The sequence below is a fragment of the Suricata suricatta genome, chromosome 9 (assembly GCF_006229205.1).
Source record: "Suricata suricatta isolate VVHF042 chromosome 9, meerkat_22Aug2017_6uvM2_HiC, whole genome shotgun sequence".
NCBI lineage: Eukaryota > Metazoa > Chordata > Mammalia > Carnivora > Herpestidae > Suricata > Suricata suricatta.
The window spans coordinates 91,112,872-91,128,103 of NC_043708.1; the positions used below are offsets into that span (position 1 = coordinate 91,112,872).

Genomic DNA, 15,232 nt, shown 5'->3' on the forward strand with positions numbered 1-15,232 from the left:
AGATGGCTAACAGACAGACACATGAAAAAATGCTCAATATCACTCATCAGTAGGGAAATGCAAATGAGATATCACCTTATACCTATCAGAATGGCTATAAATCAAAAACAGAAGAAACAACAAGTGTTGGCAAGGATGTGGAGAAAAATGAACCCTTATGCCTTGCCTATAAGAATGCAAACTGGTACAGCCACTGTACCAGTGACTGAAAAAGACAGTACTGAGGTTCCTCAAAAAGTTGATCCATAAATTGCGCTACTGAGTATTTACAAAAAAAAAAAACAAAACCATATATATATATACATATATATATATGCTAATATGAAGGAATACATGCACTCCTATGTTTACTGCAGTATTATTTACAATGCCCCAACCTATAGAAACAGCCCAAGTGTCCATTGACTAATGAATGGATAAAGAAGATGCGCCACACACACACACACACACACACACACACACACACACACACACGAATATCATTCAGGCACGAAAAAGAATGAAATCTTGCCATTTGCAACAACATGGATGGAGCTCAAGAGTATAATGCTAAGGGAAATAGTCAGAGAAAGATAAATACCATATGATTTCATTCATATGTGGAATTTAAGATACAAAACAAATAAAGGGGAAAAAGACAGAAAGAGGCCAAGAAACAGGCTCTTAACTATCCAGAATAAACTGATTATCAGAGAGGAGGTGGTTGAGGGGATATGTGAAATAGATGATGGGAATTAAGGAGTGCACTTGTGATGAGCACTGGGTGTCACACAGAAATGTTGAATCACTATACTGTATACCTGAAACTAATATTACACTGTCTGGTAACTATACTGGAATTAAAATAAAAAACTTAAAAACATGTTCACTATAAACTACAAACCAGAGAAATAAATATCTTTAAAGGCTCTTTAAAAGCTAATGACAGGGGTGCCTGGGTGGCTCAGTTGGTTAAGCGTCTAGCTTCAGCTCAGGTCATGAATTCACGGTTCGTGGGTTCGAGCCCCTCATTGGGCTCTGTGCGGACAGCTCAGAGCCTGGAGCCTGCTTCAGATTCTGTGTCTCCCTCTCTCTCCGACCCTCCCCTGCTCACACTGTCTCTCTCTGTCTCTCAAAAATAAAAATAAAAAGTAATTTTAAAAAAAGCTAATGATAACAACAAAAACAAAAAATAAGTGATCCTCACTGGTCTCATTACTGGTCTTGCAACTGTGGTCAGGAGATTAAGGAAATGTCTGCTGAGTTTCTCCACTATAAAGAAAGCTATCGTTCCCTTTGTAACTATGAAGTATTCTGTGGAAAGTGCTGTCTTTTCCAGTCCAATACACTATTCATTATTATTATTGTGTTTAATTAATGAAATTTTATCTACATTTGCACATACTTCTCTAACCTATTGATCCATCATTTATTCTCTAACTTTAGATCTACCTGGGACCACTTTCTTTCTGCCTAAACCAAGTCCTTCAATATTTCCTTTAGTGAGGGCCGATTGGTGACAAAATATCTCAATTTCTATTTGTCTGAAAACACTTCTATTTTTCCCTCATTCTGTAAAGATATTTTTACTGGATATACAACCTAAGTCAATAGTTACTCTAGAACACTGCAGATAGTACCACTGTTTTCTGGCTTCTATTGCTGGAGTTAAGAAGTGAGCTACCGGTTTAACTATTTCTTCAAAACTAAGAAATTCTGTTTTAAGATTTTTCTTGGGGTATCTGGGTGGCTCAGTCAGTTAAGTGTCTGACTTCAGCTTAGGTCATGATCTCACAGTTCATGGGTTCGAGCCCCACACTGGGCTCTGCACTAACAGCTCAGAGCCTGGAGTCTGCTTTGAATTCTTACTTCCTCTCTCTCTCTGCCCCTCCCTTGTTCACTCGTGCCCGCCTGCACTCACTCACTCACGCGCGCGCGCTCTCTCTCAAAAATAAACACTGAAAACTTAAAAAAAGATTTTTCTCTCTGCCTTTAATCTCACTATGGAGTGCCTAGGGATGGATTTGGATTTCTTTTTATTTATTCTAATTGGGATTTTTTTTTGTACTTTCCAAATCTGAGGTTTAGTGTCATTTTTGCAAATTCTGAAACTTGTAATTCTCTCTTCAAATATTATGTCTGCCTCATTCTTTTTTTTCCTCTAGGAATTCTCATTGGATTAAAATTAGATTTTAATATTCTATCCTTCATCTCTCCTATGTTTTAAGTGCTCTATCTGTGAGTCCTGTCATGCACTCTGGATAATTTCTTTACATCTCTCTTCTAGCTGATCAGGTCTCTCTTCAGTTCTGTCAAATTCGCTATAAATTACTTTCAGCATTCTGAATAGGTTTGACTCTTACCTGTTGTTTCACCTAGCTCCTTCTATTTTGTTTCCTTGTGGAATTTGTGATTTTTGACTGTGACCCAGTATTTCTTGTAACGTTTCTCATGGGACTCCACTAAAGCCTGGTTTGAAGGGGGATCATCCAAAGTAGACTTACATGTGCTTCTGTCAGCCCTCTAAGGCACCACGGTTCCAGGACCAATTAAGTGAAGTCTTCTGTATTTAGCTTTCTGAGACCTCCCAAAATCAGTTTGGGAGGAAATGTGAGGGTGAGTTCATTGCTGCAAATCTTTAGAGAACTATTTTCTCCTCCTTTACTTAGCATCACAGCTTGCTCAAGCCAGATTAACTTTTCTTTGAACGCTGGGAATAGGTGGTGGGCAAACTTAGTACTGGTTTCCCATTTAGGGCCTCAGGTTTAGGCTGGGGTTCCCCTGTTTATAAGAGTCCTAGTCTTGGTGTTTCGTCTTCTGTACTCCACTTGCTAAGAAAACAAAAGCTCAAGGTCACTGGTTTCAGCAAATGCCTTAAGGCAAGTCCTAACTTCAGGGTTCTCCTTTCTCATAGTTCCTATTTTCATTTAATTTCTGGAATTTGAGTAGTTTTTACATCTTTATTAAAATTTTTTTAAAATGTAATTTATCCTGGCTGGCTCAGTCAAAGGAGTATGCAAACCCTGATCTGGGTAGGGGTAGGGGTTCTGAGTTTAAGCCCCACACTGGGTGTAGAGACCACTTAAAAATAAAATCTTCAAAAAATATACATATAATTTTTCCAGTATGAGGATCAATCAAAGTACCTAGTCAAAAATAGCTAGAAAAGAATGTCTCATTTTACAGATGAGGCAAGTGAGGCTCAGAGAAGCTAAGTAACTCACCAAAAAATATAGCATGAGTAAGCAGTAAAGCTGGGATTGGATCCAGGCCGAGACAGTGATACATGTATTTCAAAACTAAAGTCTAAATCACATGAAGTAACCTACATGTAGATTTGCTAATATCAACTTTGGTATCTGAACAGTGAAACAGAAATCTTAGGATTGTTTCCTATCACAATCTTGAGGAAGCAGGATGGAAAAAGAATTAATTATATCAAAACTTCTTCCATTTTAATAAAATTTTAAAAATACCTATGTGTGTGTATGATATTTAAGGGAAATACTACAAATCATAAATGCTCAATGAGGATAATATGAGACTGTCAGATTTTGTTACAATTTAAACAACAAGGGGAAGGGGGAGGGGGGAAAAGAGGTGGTGGTGATGGTGGAGGGCACTTAAGGGGAAGAGCACTGGGTGTTGTATGGAAAACAATTTGACAATAAAATATTATGGAAAAAAATAAATAAAAATAAACAACTGTTTCCACATATAGAATTGGGTTTTAATTCTCGGGTACAGTTATCACTATGTGGGGGAAAATATGCAAATGCAATTCTTCGTGATGATACCTTGTCTCCCAGCCATTTAATTCATTTTCCCAGAAGCAATCATTACTAACAGTTTCCTCAATAACTTTTAAATCATATTTACAATTACACAGCCGAAGACACAAATATCTCAATTATTGGTACTTGTGCCATGGGCCAAATAAACCCTTCTCCCAAGATGGCCCCAGTCTACATTCACATCCAATACTTCCCACCTTTCTCTGTGCATATGGACCAGATAAGTATCCAAGTTCTCTCTTCTCCTCTTATTCCTAACACACACAATCACTGTGCACCAGGGATTAGCATCCCTATTTCTTTGTTTTCAGTTCAAGATTCTACTTGGGATTAATTTATCCCTCTAATCATGATCTCTCTGATAATATTAATAGAGATACTTTTATACTGCTTCCATAAAGAATCAACAAAACTGAAACAGAAAGAAACTGCTATCACACTAAGCATATTATGAACTTACAGGTATTGTGCAGCTGTCTGAATCCCGAGATGTAAATGCAACATTGCCTAAGTGAAGGATGCCAGCAAGTATTCGGAAAATTCCCATCTGATAAGACTCACTAATTCCTGGAACAACAGAGTAAATGAACAGGTGATTATAAACCATTACAGTACACAATTTTAAGCCTATTTTTAACTCCTGAATATTGCCAGATGTGCAGATAGTAACATATCATAATTAACAACACTTTCACCTTTATTGACATTAACATAGAACACAGTTTAGCATCATGGTTGAGAGCACAGGCTATGGAGTATCAACGGGGCTCAAGGCTGGCTTTGCTCCTGACCTGCCATCTCACATGGGCACGAAATCACCCTTCAGTGTTTCTGTTTTCTCATTTGAGATATGGGAATAGTACTTTCTCAAAGGGTGTCTGTGAACATTAAGTGAGAAAATGCATCAGTCATGTAGTATAGGTAACACATACAGGACACATGGTAAATGCTAAACAAATTATCACCATCATACCCTGGATTTACATATTGTATTATTACCTTTTCTATTTCCTCTATTCCAAATGCAATTTGCAGCCCAATAAGGCTGTTTTGATTCCTATTATTTAATTACTTGTAACTACAGACCAAGTGAAAGTCAAAGAAATCCCAAGATTCGAAGTATTCAGGATGGTGCTGCCCCCAGCCTCATGAGGGAGTATCTAAATGCAGCATTAGAGCAGGAACTGAAGGATGAGGCAGGATGAGAAAGCTGCCGTTGGCTTTTTATCTGACCTGGCTTCATTCTTCAATTTGGTAAGAATTTCCTAATCATTAGATATAATTATATGGAAGTAAAAGTGGCAAAATTATTTCCAAATACATAATCATATATGAGATGATTGAGAGTTGATCGATTAATGAATGTTTTTACTATCACCTACATTATGGCTTCTACAAATTTGCCATTTTCTATCTGCAAATATATTGAGCCACAGAAGTAAAGCATTTGAAATTTTTCAAATTTCAATATGCACATGAATCACCAATGGATCTTGTTAACATGCAGATTCTGATTCAGTAGGTCTGAGACAAGGTTTTAGTTTCTGAATTTTTGAAAGCTTCACTATGGTTCTCGACCACACTCTGATTAGCAATGCTTTTAAATCAAATCAACTCACCTCCTGGTATTCCTCAAAATATCAACATATGACTTTTGTTATTTTTAAGTTTTTAAAATAAATAATTCACCACTAAAAGTTGCATATTACACTTCTAAAGATTAATTTATTCATGTAGACCTCATATTTTTTAAATGTCAGAAACAAGAGTGATATCTCAGCCATTTTTAAAACACTAAAATAATCAACATGTAATACAATGTTTTGTCACTACACCAGCTCAGCCACATATCCCAGCCACAAAGGACCCCAGAAAAAACAAAAACAAAAACCCTAAAAAATGTGAGCCTGTTCAGGAAACCATTTCATTTAGCTTGAGGTTTCAGATTTTGTGAAAATTTTAAGAATTACAGTTAGTCCTACTTACGTTAATGCCCTCAGTTTGTTCTTTAAACAGCTTTATTGAGGGATAATTTAGATACCATAAAATTCACCTGTTTTAAGTATGCAATTCAATGATTACTTGTGCAACCAATACTACAGTCTGATTTTATAATAATTCCCACCACCCCAAAAAGAAACCTTGTGCCCACTTGCTGTCCAAAGGTGTTTTATAAGGAATGTTAAATCTCCCAACAACACTCACCACCTAATACAAAGCAAAGCCAATATTCCAAGCAAAGGCTGCTTAAATCAAAGAGCTACTGCTCATAAGGGCACAAAAATAAAATTACATTACCTAGCAAAGTGCACGCCTGCCTCGTATGTGCCATCTCCTTGGTATCATCAACTCCTTCAATCACAGGACTGCCACCTTGCTTTGTGTAATGAAAGTTATTTGCATTTCCTACAATTAAGGAAAATAAAAGATTTGCTGTCTATGAAAAAGCCTTGACTTCTACCTTTATGTCCACTGACTAACAAGGACTAGCCCCGATTTATGTCCACTCTAAAGCAAACGCAGTGATAGCACAGCTAAATGTATAGAGTCTGCAGTTCGATTCCCTGTGGACTCACTACTCATCTTAAACAGTTATCAACTCATGGCCAATCTTGTTTCATTTACACAGCCATCCACCCTTTCCCCATCCCTAGGTTATCATGAAGCCAATTTCAGGATTATTGTTATCATTTTATTCATAAATATTCAGTATGAGATAATCTCTTTTTTAACAAAAAAGTTTATGAACTCAGAAATTAATAGAAAACAATACCAGGACAATAAATCTAAAACCATATTCATACCTAATCGCAGCATTTTAAATTCAGGTAAATTTGCTGAGGCACAAAGCTGATAGAAGATATGATAGTTTCTCTCCTCTTCTGCCTTTGAAATAAGAAGAGTTTTCAATTATAGCATTTTAACCCAAAACTCATAAAATTTAATCATAAAATAAAGTTTTAATATTTAATTCAGTGCAATAAGTTGTCCCTTCCCAAATTTCCTAATACAGGTTTATGAATCTTAAGTTTTATGATTTATCAGCTATGTGCATGTATCTGTTAGTTACCTTCAATAAAAATTATCTGATAATTATGTTTTTTGAAGTAAAGAACAGCTTGATGTATGCAATCACCTTAAGAGATCATTGCCTTTGGGGAAAACTAAAACCATGTTTTTGGAAAACAGGTATCCTTTCCTTTTCTTTTTTTTTTAATTTTTTTTATTTTTTTAATGTTTTATTTATTTTTGATACAGAAACAGAGCATGAGAGGGGGAGGGGCAGAGAGAGAAGGAGACACAGAATTGGAGGCAGGCTCCAGGCTCTGAGCTAGTGAGCTAGCTGTCAGCACAGAGCCTGACGCGGGGCTCGAACCCATGAACGTGAGATCTGACCTGAGCCGAAGTCAGAGGCCCAACTGACTGAGCCACCCAGGCGCCCCTATCCTTTCCTTTTCTAAAGTTCACATTCTATTCACGTTTGCAAAAGGCCTACATTAGTACCTGCTTCATGAACCAAAAGAAATCCAAGGAGGATTTTTTACAGAAATGTGAAAATAGTGTTTAGTGTTTGTTTTCAGTGAGCCATTACAGAGGCAGCAAACTCCCAGAACAGCGAGGAGTCCCACCAAGCTCCTCGGCGGGGAACTACACTTAGCATCTCATCAACCTGCCATACCTCTGAAGTGTGTTTGTGCGCATCTGTGTTTCATCTTGATTTATTTTGGGCATCTGTTAGCAAGATGTGTCCCAATGCATCAGAAAAGCCTTAAAGAGGTTATTACTGGGGCCTAGGGATGCTCAAAAACTTTTCCATGTAAATTAATGGTATTTTTTCTTTTTTTTTTAATGTTTTATTTATTTTTGAAAGAGTGAGAGGGAGAATGTGAGCAGGGAGGGTCAGAGAGAGAGGGAGACACAGAATCAGAAGACAGGCTCCAGGCTATGAGCTGTCAGCACAGAGCCAGATGCGGGGCTCAAACCCATGAACCGTGAGATCATGACCTGAGCTGAAGTCAGACACTCAACCAACTGAGCCAACCAGGCACCCCATTGGTATTTTTTCTTTGCTTTACACCATATGAACAATCTACTTTTAGATAGTGAGGGAAACCTGTACTCAGTATTTTCTGACACTACCTTTCAAATTCATAGTCTTACTGACGCTTTATTTTCTTTTTATTTATTTTGAAAGAGAGTGACCACAGGAGAGGGCAGAGAGAGGGGGAGACAGAATGGCAAGCAGGCTCCATGTTATGAGTGTAAAGCTTGACATGGGCTCAATTCCACGAATGGTGAGATCATGACCTGAGCGGAAGTCAAGAGTCAGAGCTCTATTGACTGAGCCACTCAGGTGCCCCTTTCTAACATTTTAATTATTTTTAATTAAAAAATTATTTTTCTTTAATGTTTATTTTTGAGAGAAAGAGAGGCAGAGTGTCAACGGGAGAGGGGCAGAGAGAGAGCAGGAGACACAGAATCCGAAGCAGGGTCCAGGCTCCAGGTCATTAGCACAGAGACTGATGCAGGGCTCGAACTCCCAAACCAGGATCATGACCTGAGTGGAAGTCAGATGCTTAGACTGAACCACCCAGGCGTCCCTACTTCCTAACACTGTAATTGAAAAAGAATATTCCATCTTTGCCATATGTCAGCTGGATCACCTACTATGGTTGTTTGTAAGAAATCCACAAATGCACTATACCATCTATATCATTTTAGTTTATATATTTTAACATCACTAAAATATTTTACAAAATAGAAAATAAATCATGTGCAATTCTAACATCATTTCTTAGTATTTCCTAACAGTCCTTTTACTATATACATACTTCAAAAAAATACAATTGTAAAAAAAACTGAATCCTTATACTCTATCATCAAATGTTTGAATTTTGTAGTATATTCAGTTGACTAAAGAATAATGTGTCCTCAAGGTCAGGTTTGACGCCCAAAGGGGACTTATGTCTGGTAAAGAAGATTTTTTTTTAATTATTTATTTATTTTGAGAGAGAGAGAGAGAGAGACAAAGGCAGAGAGGGAAAAGGGGGTGAGAGGGAGGGAGGGGAGAGAGAGAGAAGATGAATTCCAAGCAGGCTCCACACTGTTGGCACGGAGTCTGATACGGGGCTCAAACTCACAAACTGTGAGATCATGACCTGAGCTGAAACCAAGAGCTAGATGTTCAACCGACTGAGCCACCCAGGTACCCCTGGTAAAGATTTTTTTAACTTTATTCTCAGAGAGGAGAAGGAAGGTAGGAGGACAAGGAACTGAGTTCAAACTCTAAGTCACTGAAAGCATACCCCAATGTCTTCCCTATCAACTGGGAAATATGAGAGTTAAGACTAAACTAAGAGCACCTCTTTTTATTTTTAATGAAGAAATGGCCAGTTTTGTTGTTGTTGTTGCATTTATTTATTTTTGAGAGACAGAGCGTGAAGAGGGGAGGGACAGTGAGAGAAAGAGGCACAGAATCTGAAGCAGGCTCCAGGCTCTGAGCTAGCAGTCAGCACAGAGCCCAATGCGGGGCTCGAACCCACAAACCATGAGATCATGACCTGAGCTGAAGACAGACGCTCAACTGATTGAGCCACCCCGGCACTTCAGCGCACCTCTTTTTAAATAAGCTTTTCCTACCAGCATCTGTAGGAAAAATCAAAACCATTAAACCTAAACCAGTGCCAAGTCCCAGAGATTATTAGTCTAATACAGGTATTTATGGGTACCTGCCCGGCTTACCTGGAATACCACTCTGGATTTCTCTAAAAGGTAAGTTCTCATATTGGCACCAATGATTCGATATCTCTTATCAAAACCAATTTCAATATACTTCCCAAAACGGCTGCTGTTATCATTCCTGGTTGTCTTAGCATTTCCGATGGACTAAGAAGCAAGGAGAAAAATATTTAAGTAGTAGAGTTCATGACATGTTATTTACAGTTTGTTCAGGGAGAGAAAGGACAGAATATTGATTCCTTTAAGAACAGAACCAATTTTCCCCCTGCAGGTACCAGGGTATGCTTTGCCCACTGTGCAACCACACAGATGCCCACTAATAGTTCCTATCTATCTTGTTATTCTCACACAAATTATTTTCAGGAACAGCAAACCTGAGCTCATCAGCTAGGAGATTTTCACACCATTTGCAGTATCAGAACAAACTCATTCAAATCAACAAGAAAAGAGACAGATAGGAATGGGAACTGCCAAGGCAAGACCTCTTAGTTATACACTGGGGTTTGAATTTCCTGAAAAACTTAGGCTGTATAATGTAAATAACCTGGTTAAGACAAATTAATATTTTCATGGAGACGCTGCTCTGGTGTTCAGAGTCTCTTTAGCTAGAAATTTCTATCATTGTATTCTGTGACAATAAAGGCCTTGATAGACTGTTTATTAGCAGAATATTAATAATTACGCACTCAATTCAAAGCCATTTTCAGAAACCAGACACAGTAAAATTTGTCCTTGGAACTTGACAGTTGTATCTATCTTGCAAAACATTTGCTATATAATTCAGAGAATGTAACTTTCTGTTAATTTTTTTATATAACTTAAAAAATTAAGATGACAAACGTACTACTCTTTTCAGTGTTTATTTAAGAGTGGGAGAAGGGGCCAGAGGAAAAGACAGAGAATCTCAAGTAGGATCCATGTTCAGCATGGAGCCAGATGTGGGGCTCAATCTCACAACCATGAGATAATGACCTGAGCAAAAATCAAGTCAGATGCTTAATTGACTGAGACACCCAGATGCCCTTCATACATACTACTTTCTGATGTAAGTAACATGCTTCCATAGTTTTCTTTCATGGCAAACCAAAACACAAGTGTACTAAGGAAAGCAAATGTTCACACAAAGCATATATTAAATGTTTAATAAACAATCTCACATAAGATTAATAGTTTACTTGTGCAAAACCTGAGGCTATCAGAATTAATATACTGAAATTGTAACTGAAAGAAAGACATGAAAATGCTCTGGAGTATTAAAAAACCAATCCAAATGCAAGTGATGAAAATAGTAATATCATAGTCACAAAAAAATCAATACATTAGATTCTCTGATCAATCAAAGAAACCAAATTTTCACTCTCTGAAATACAAGGCCGGTACTGTGCTATTTTGCTTGGCAGTGATAACACTGCTGTATTTCAGATGAACATTTTAAATGGAAAGAGCGATGGAAAGTTATCTTCCAAGCAAACTAAGATGAACGAATATAGCCTAAGATAATTTTAACAATAGAGACATTTACTTAGATATTCCCCTTCTTGATGGCATAAAAAGTACAACAAAAGTCTCCATATATTCCAATTATTTTTATTTTATTTAGAAAGAGAAATTAATGACAAACGCAGGATTTTCCTTCACCACACGTTCCATTCACCACTCTGTCAGAGCAGAGGAAGAAGACACGGTAATTGTGGCAGTGGCAGTGACAGCCACTGAGTGCTACCAGGCACTGTCCCAAGCACCGTCCCGCCAGCAACCGAGAATGCTGGGGAAGGGGGCCGCAGCCGCTCCTCCCTGATGTCACGCACTCAGACCGGGAGTCAGGGCGGCCAAGCTGTCAATACAGCACCACACTCCATGAGAGGCAGCAGTGGGTACGCCAGGCTTGAAACAGACCCCTGCCCTCTGTCCTTGTGTAAAAGGTATTTAAACATAGAGCAAAGAATGGCAGAAGAAGCAAATGAAATGGAAGTCGGAAGATCCAGGTATTAAGCCAAGCCCTACTACCAACTTGCCTACATTTAATCCTCTGAGGGATGCTAGTGTCTCCAAGTGTAAAGTGACTAGGAGAGATAAGCTCTAGGGTCCTTTTCAAAACTAAAACTATATGATGCTGAGCTCTGAACATGGTAAGGAAAGAAGGTTCTATATACAAACAATACCTTTTTCATTCCCTCTAATTGCTTCCTCTGCCTTTCAAGTACTATATTTACAACAGGCCCCCTTAATGCTATTTTCATTTCAATTAGCAAGAAACTGCTAAGTTAAAGTTTTGGTCTTGATTTTACTATGGATTTCAGTGACATGTTGAGTGAGTTCCTTCTCTTTACTAAAAGGAGGTAAAAAAAATCTTCAATTATGGTTATGTAAAAGAACTATTAAGACCCCGTATATCCCAAGATTAGGATGAAAATTTCCTGGAGGAAAAGAAAATATGACAAAATGAGCAAAAAAGACTCATTATCTGTGCCTCATTCATATTTTGCCAAAGCAGCCTATGCTGAGGATGAGGATCCTGCTCTCTAATGTTTTAATAAATTTTTAACATTTATTTATTTTTGAGAGATAGAGACAGAGACAAGCAGGGGAGGGACAGAGAGAGAAGGAGACACAGAATCCGAAGCAGGATCCAGGCTCAGGCTGTCCGCACCAGAGCCTGACACAGGGCTTGAACCCACAGACTGTGAGATCATGACCTGAGCCGAAGTCAGATGCTTAACCAACTGAGTCACCCAGGTGCCCCAGGAGCTTGCTTTCTAGACGATAATGTGGAGATCCCCTTAGCCACTGGGCTGGGATGTTAATGTAGAATGCTCATTATCCCAGGAGTTGCAGATCACTGGAGACCCAGACATGCCATTCTTGACATTACAGCAAAGGACTCTGATGCAATTTTGAGAAGCAGCTTTAAAGTTACCATCTCTCTAGGTCACGTACTCAATATTTCATCCATGTCTTCCTCCTGTGACCGCAAATCCTTTGTTACCATTCCTAAGCCCCAGATTCCATTTTAATCTTTCGAATTGGGATGCCCTCATTTGTAGTTACTGAAAATTAGTTTTCTCTTTGACAAATTTTCTGAATCCAAATTCCTTTAGGAAAACTACACAATAGAGAAGGGAATAGCTAAGCATAATTTTTTTGTTTAGTCTAACAAACAAGGTAAATTCTTTATAACTATATATTAAAAAGTAGTATTTGTCGCCATTCTACTATCTCTTACTAACACAACTGAAACATGTATTGTAGAAAATCCAATGTACTATTTTTTGAATGAAAATATAACAAGGTCATAAAATATGTTATTCAACTTGACATGTTCTAGAAAGTTCATTTCAGACTTACATTATTATTTGGTCCAGGCCTAGAAAAGGTGGGGTTCCCTGATGCCATCACAATTTAGACTGGATATTCTAACATTTGGGATTAAGAATGAGCTAAATTATTGCCAAGCACAGAGAATTTGTTATTGTGACCAAAAATAGTCAAACTGATGGTAGGAAGCAAAGCAAAGGCCTGTTGTTTTCTGACCCAAACCCCAAAACTGGCTCTACAGATTGTATTTCCCCAATATTAACTGTGGCATCCGGAACTGTAGTTGGCATCTGTAGCTTAAATTCTTCTGAAATCTTAATATTTGCTTAAAATCTCTACTATTCTTTTTGGCATAACCCTCTGTCTCCCCCAGTCTGTGCCACCTCAGAAAGCTCCTCCAGTCCTCTTTCCACCATGCGTGCAGCCCGGGCAGCCCCGTAACTTCCCCAGCACGTCCTGTCCTCTCAAGCCCAAGAAAAGGAGCCCCGCTGCTCTGGAGGACGGCCCTGTGGGCCAGGGATCACAGCGTTCTGTTCCAAGGTGTCACACACGGCACTGCAAACCAGGCACAATTACCTCTGGACAGATTATTGCAAAAACCACTTGTACCACAGGTGCACCAGGCCAGTTTTAAACTCCGTCTGTGTTTGGGTGACAAATAAGGCTTGACAAAGGAAAAAAACAGGAATAAACAATGCTGACTTCAATGTTTAATGAGAAAGCTTTGTTCCTCCCTGTCTAGAATAATTTCTCTCCATTTAATGGGACTACTTACAAAAATGTTTGACTTTCTTAAATCGTATTAATAGACAGAAAATTCTCTAATTACAAATCCTGATATATTCTCACGCAAACAGGTCTACTTTTTTTGGCATGAACATTTCTACTTTGTACACATATTTCACCTTTGAAAGGATGTCCTTTTGTAGTTCGTCCTTTCTCAGGAATTTACTAAATTCTACTGAATTTCTTTTTCTAGCCTATAGCTTTGTGATGTGCTTGACAGAAGCAAGAAGAAAAACATTTATAAGATTGTGACTTAAGCTTATAGTTCAAATCTTGGGGGGAATACAGAAACAGCTAACAGATTGTATTAAGTATTAAAAATGAAATGATAAAATTCTTCATGCTTAAGCATGGAGAATCCTATGAACTCAGAATTAGAGGGAAATGAGGAACACACTTTACTACAAGGAACAATAGATAAGAATCAAATAACTAGGAGAATAGAAATTTAGAAAATGAAATGCCACTGCCAGCTGTATAAAGGCAACAATTCAAAGGAAGGTTAAAAGTGCAGACTTACGGCATAAAGTAAATGCCTCAAATGTCTATCTTACCGACTTTTTACTTCTCTGAGATCTCTTCTTATTAATATGTGAAAAAGTATTTTCCTATTTCCAGAGGCCAGGACATCCCAGACTTTCTTATGTGTGCTGTTTCAATCAATTTTTGGAGCATGTTTCTCAAGAGAATATAGTAACAAGGCCACGGCTGCTGCTGTCTTACCTCCATAATGGGGTTGGAGGCCAAGACCTTTTCCTCAACATTGGCTTCACTGGCAGAACCACTTACAGTTGCAAAGTATCGCATGGCATACTTAGCTGAAACTGTTTTTCCTGCCCCAGACTCTCCACTTACGATAATGGACTGATTTCGTTCATCTCTGTAAAAAAAAGAAGAGTAACTGTCAGTGCTGCCCATTCCTGAATATAATTAGCATTACTTCTTCTGTGTTCTCATCAGAGAGCTATGGTGAATTTCTCCTGGTTCATATGTCCAGCAATGTGGGAAGGAACATAAGAATATTTCCTAATAAAAATAACTACTCACAGGGCACCTGGGTGGCTCAGTTAAGCGTCCAACTCTTGATTTTGGCTCAGGTCATGATCTCACAGGTTTGTGAGTTCGAGCCCCACATTGGGCTCTGTGTTAATACTGCAGAGCCTACTTGGGATTTTCTCTCTCTCTCCCTCTCTCTCTCTCTGTCTCTCTCTGGCCTTCCCCTACTAGCATGTGCATTCTCTTTCTCTCAAAATAAACAAACAAACTTAAAAAAAAAACTTATAAATTAGTAATGAATAGAGAGGGGAAAGAAGATATTAAACATCAAATAAAAGAACATCACATCTAACTGTGAATATGTAATAGAGGGTCTCTGAATTTTGTGTGTGTACATATCTCAAACGCATTATTTGATTTCTGGATGATATTTCTAGTATATTATAGTAGTGTTGTCAATCACCTAAGAGGAGAAAGGAACCACAGCAAAGGAATTTGGAAGAAAACCCTACTAAAATTATAAATTGTCTAATAGTTAATAGTCCATAAACTAATGTCTCCCACAAACTCCAACTCCTGCTGAAAGTATCCTCATTAGCAGAGAAGAAACGATTCACTTATTT

The 15,232-nt window shown here is 38.1% G+C and overlaps 1 protein-coding gene across 5 annotated transcripts in view; it reads right to left on the minus strand.

Moving 5' to 3' along the window:
- MYO5A (myosin VA) overlaps window positions 1-15,232 on the minus strand; it is a 192,451-nt gene that overhangs the window by 86,284 nt on the left and 90,935 nt on the right. For all 5 annotated transcript variants that reach the window (XM_029950496.1, XM_029950494.1, XM_029950497.1 and 2 more), the window contains exons 5-9: window positions 14,337-14,493; window positions 9,516-9,659; window positions 6,578-6,659; window positions 6,072-6,179; window positions 4,234-4,340 (exon numbers count right to left, since the gene is read on the minus strand). In XM_029950496.1, the coding sequence (XP_029806356.1) occupies window positions 4,234-4,340; window positions 6,072-6,179; window positions 6,578-6,659; window positions 9,516-9,659; window positions 14,337-14,493 (598 nt within the window). The remainder of the gene's footprint in view (window positions 1-4,233; window positions 4,341-6,071; window positions 6,180-6,577; window positions 6,660-9,515; window positions 9,660-14,336; window positions 14,494-15,232) is intronic.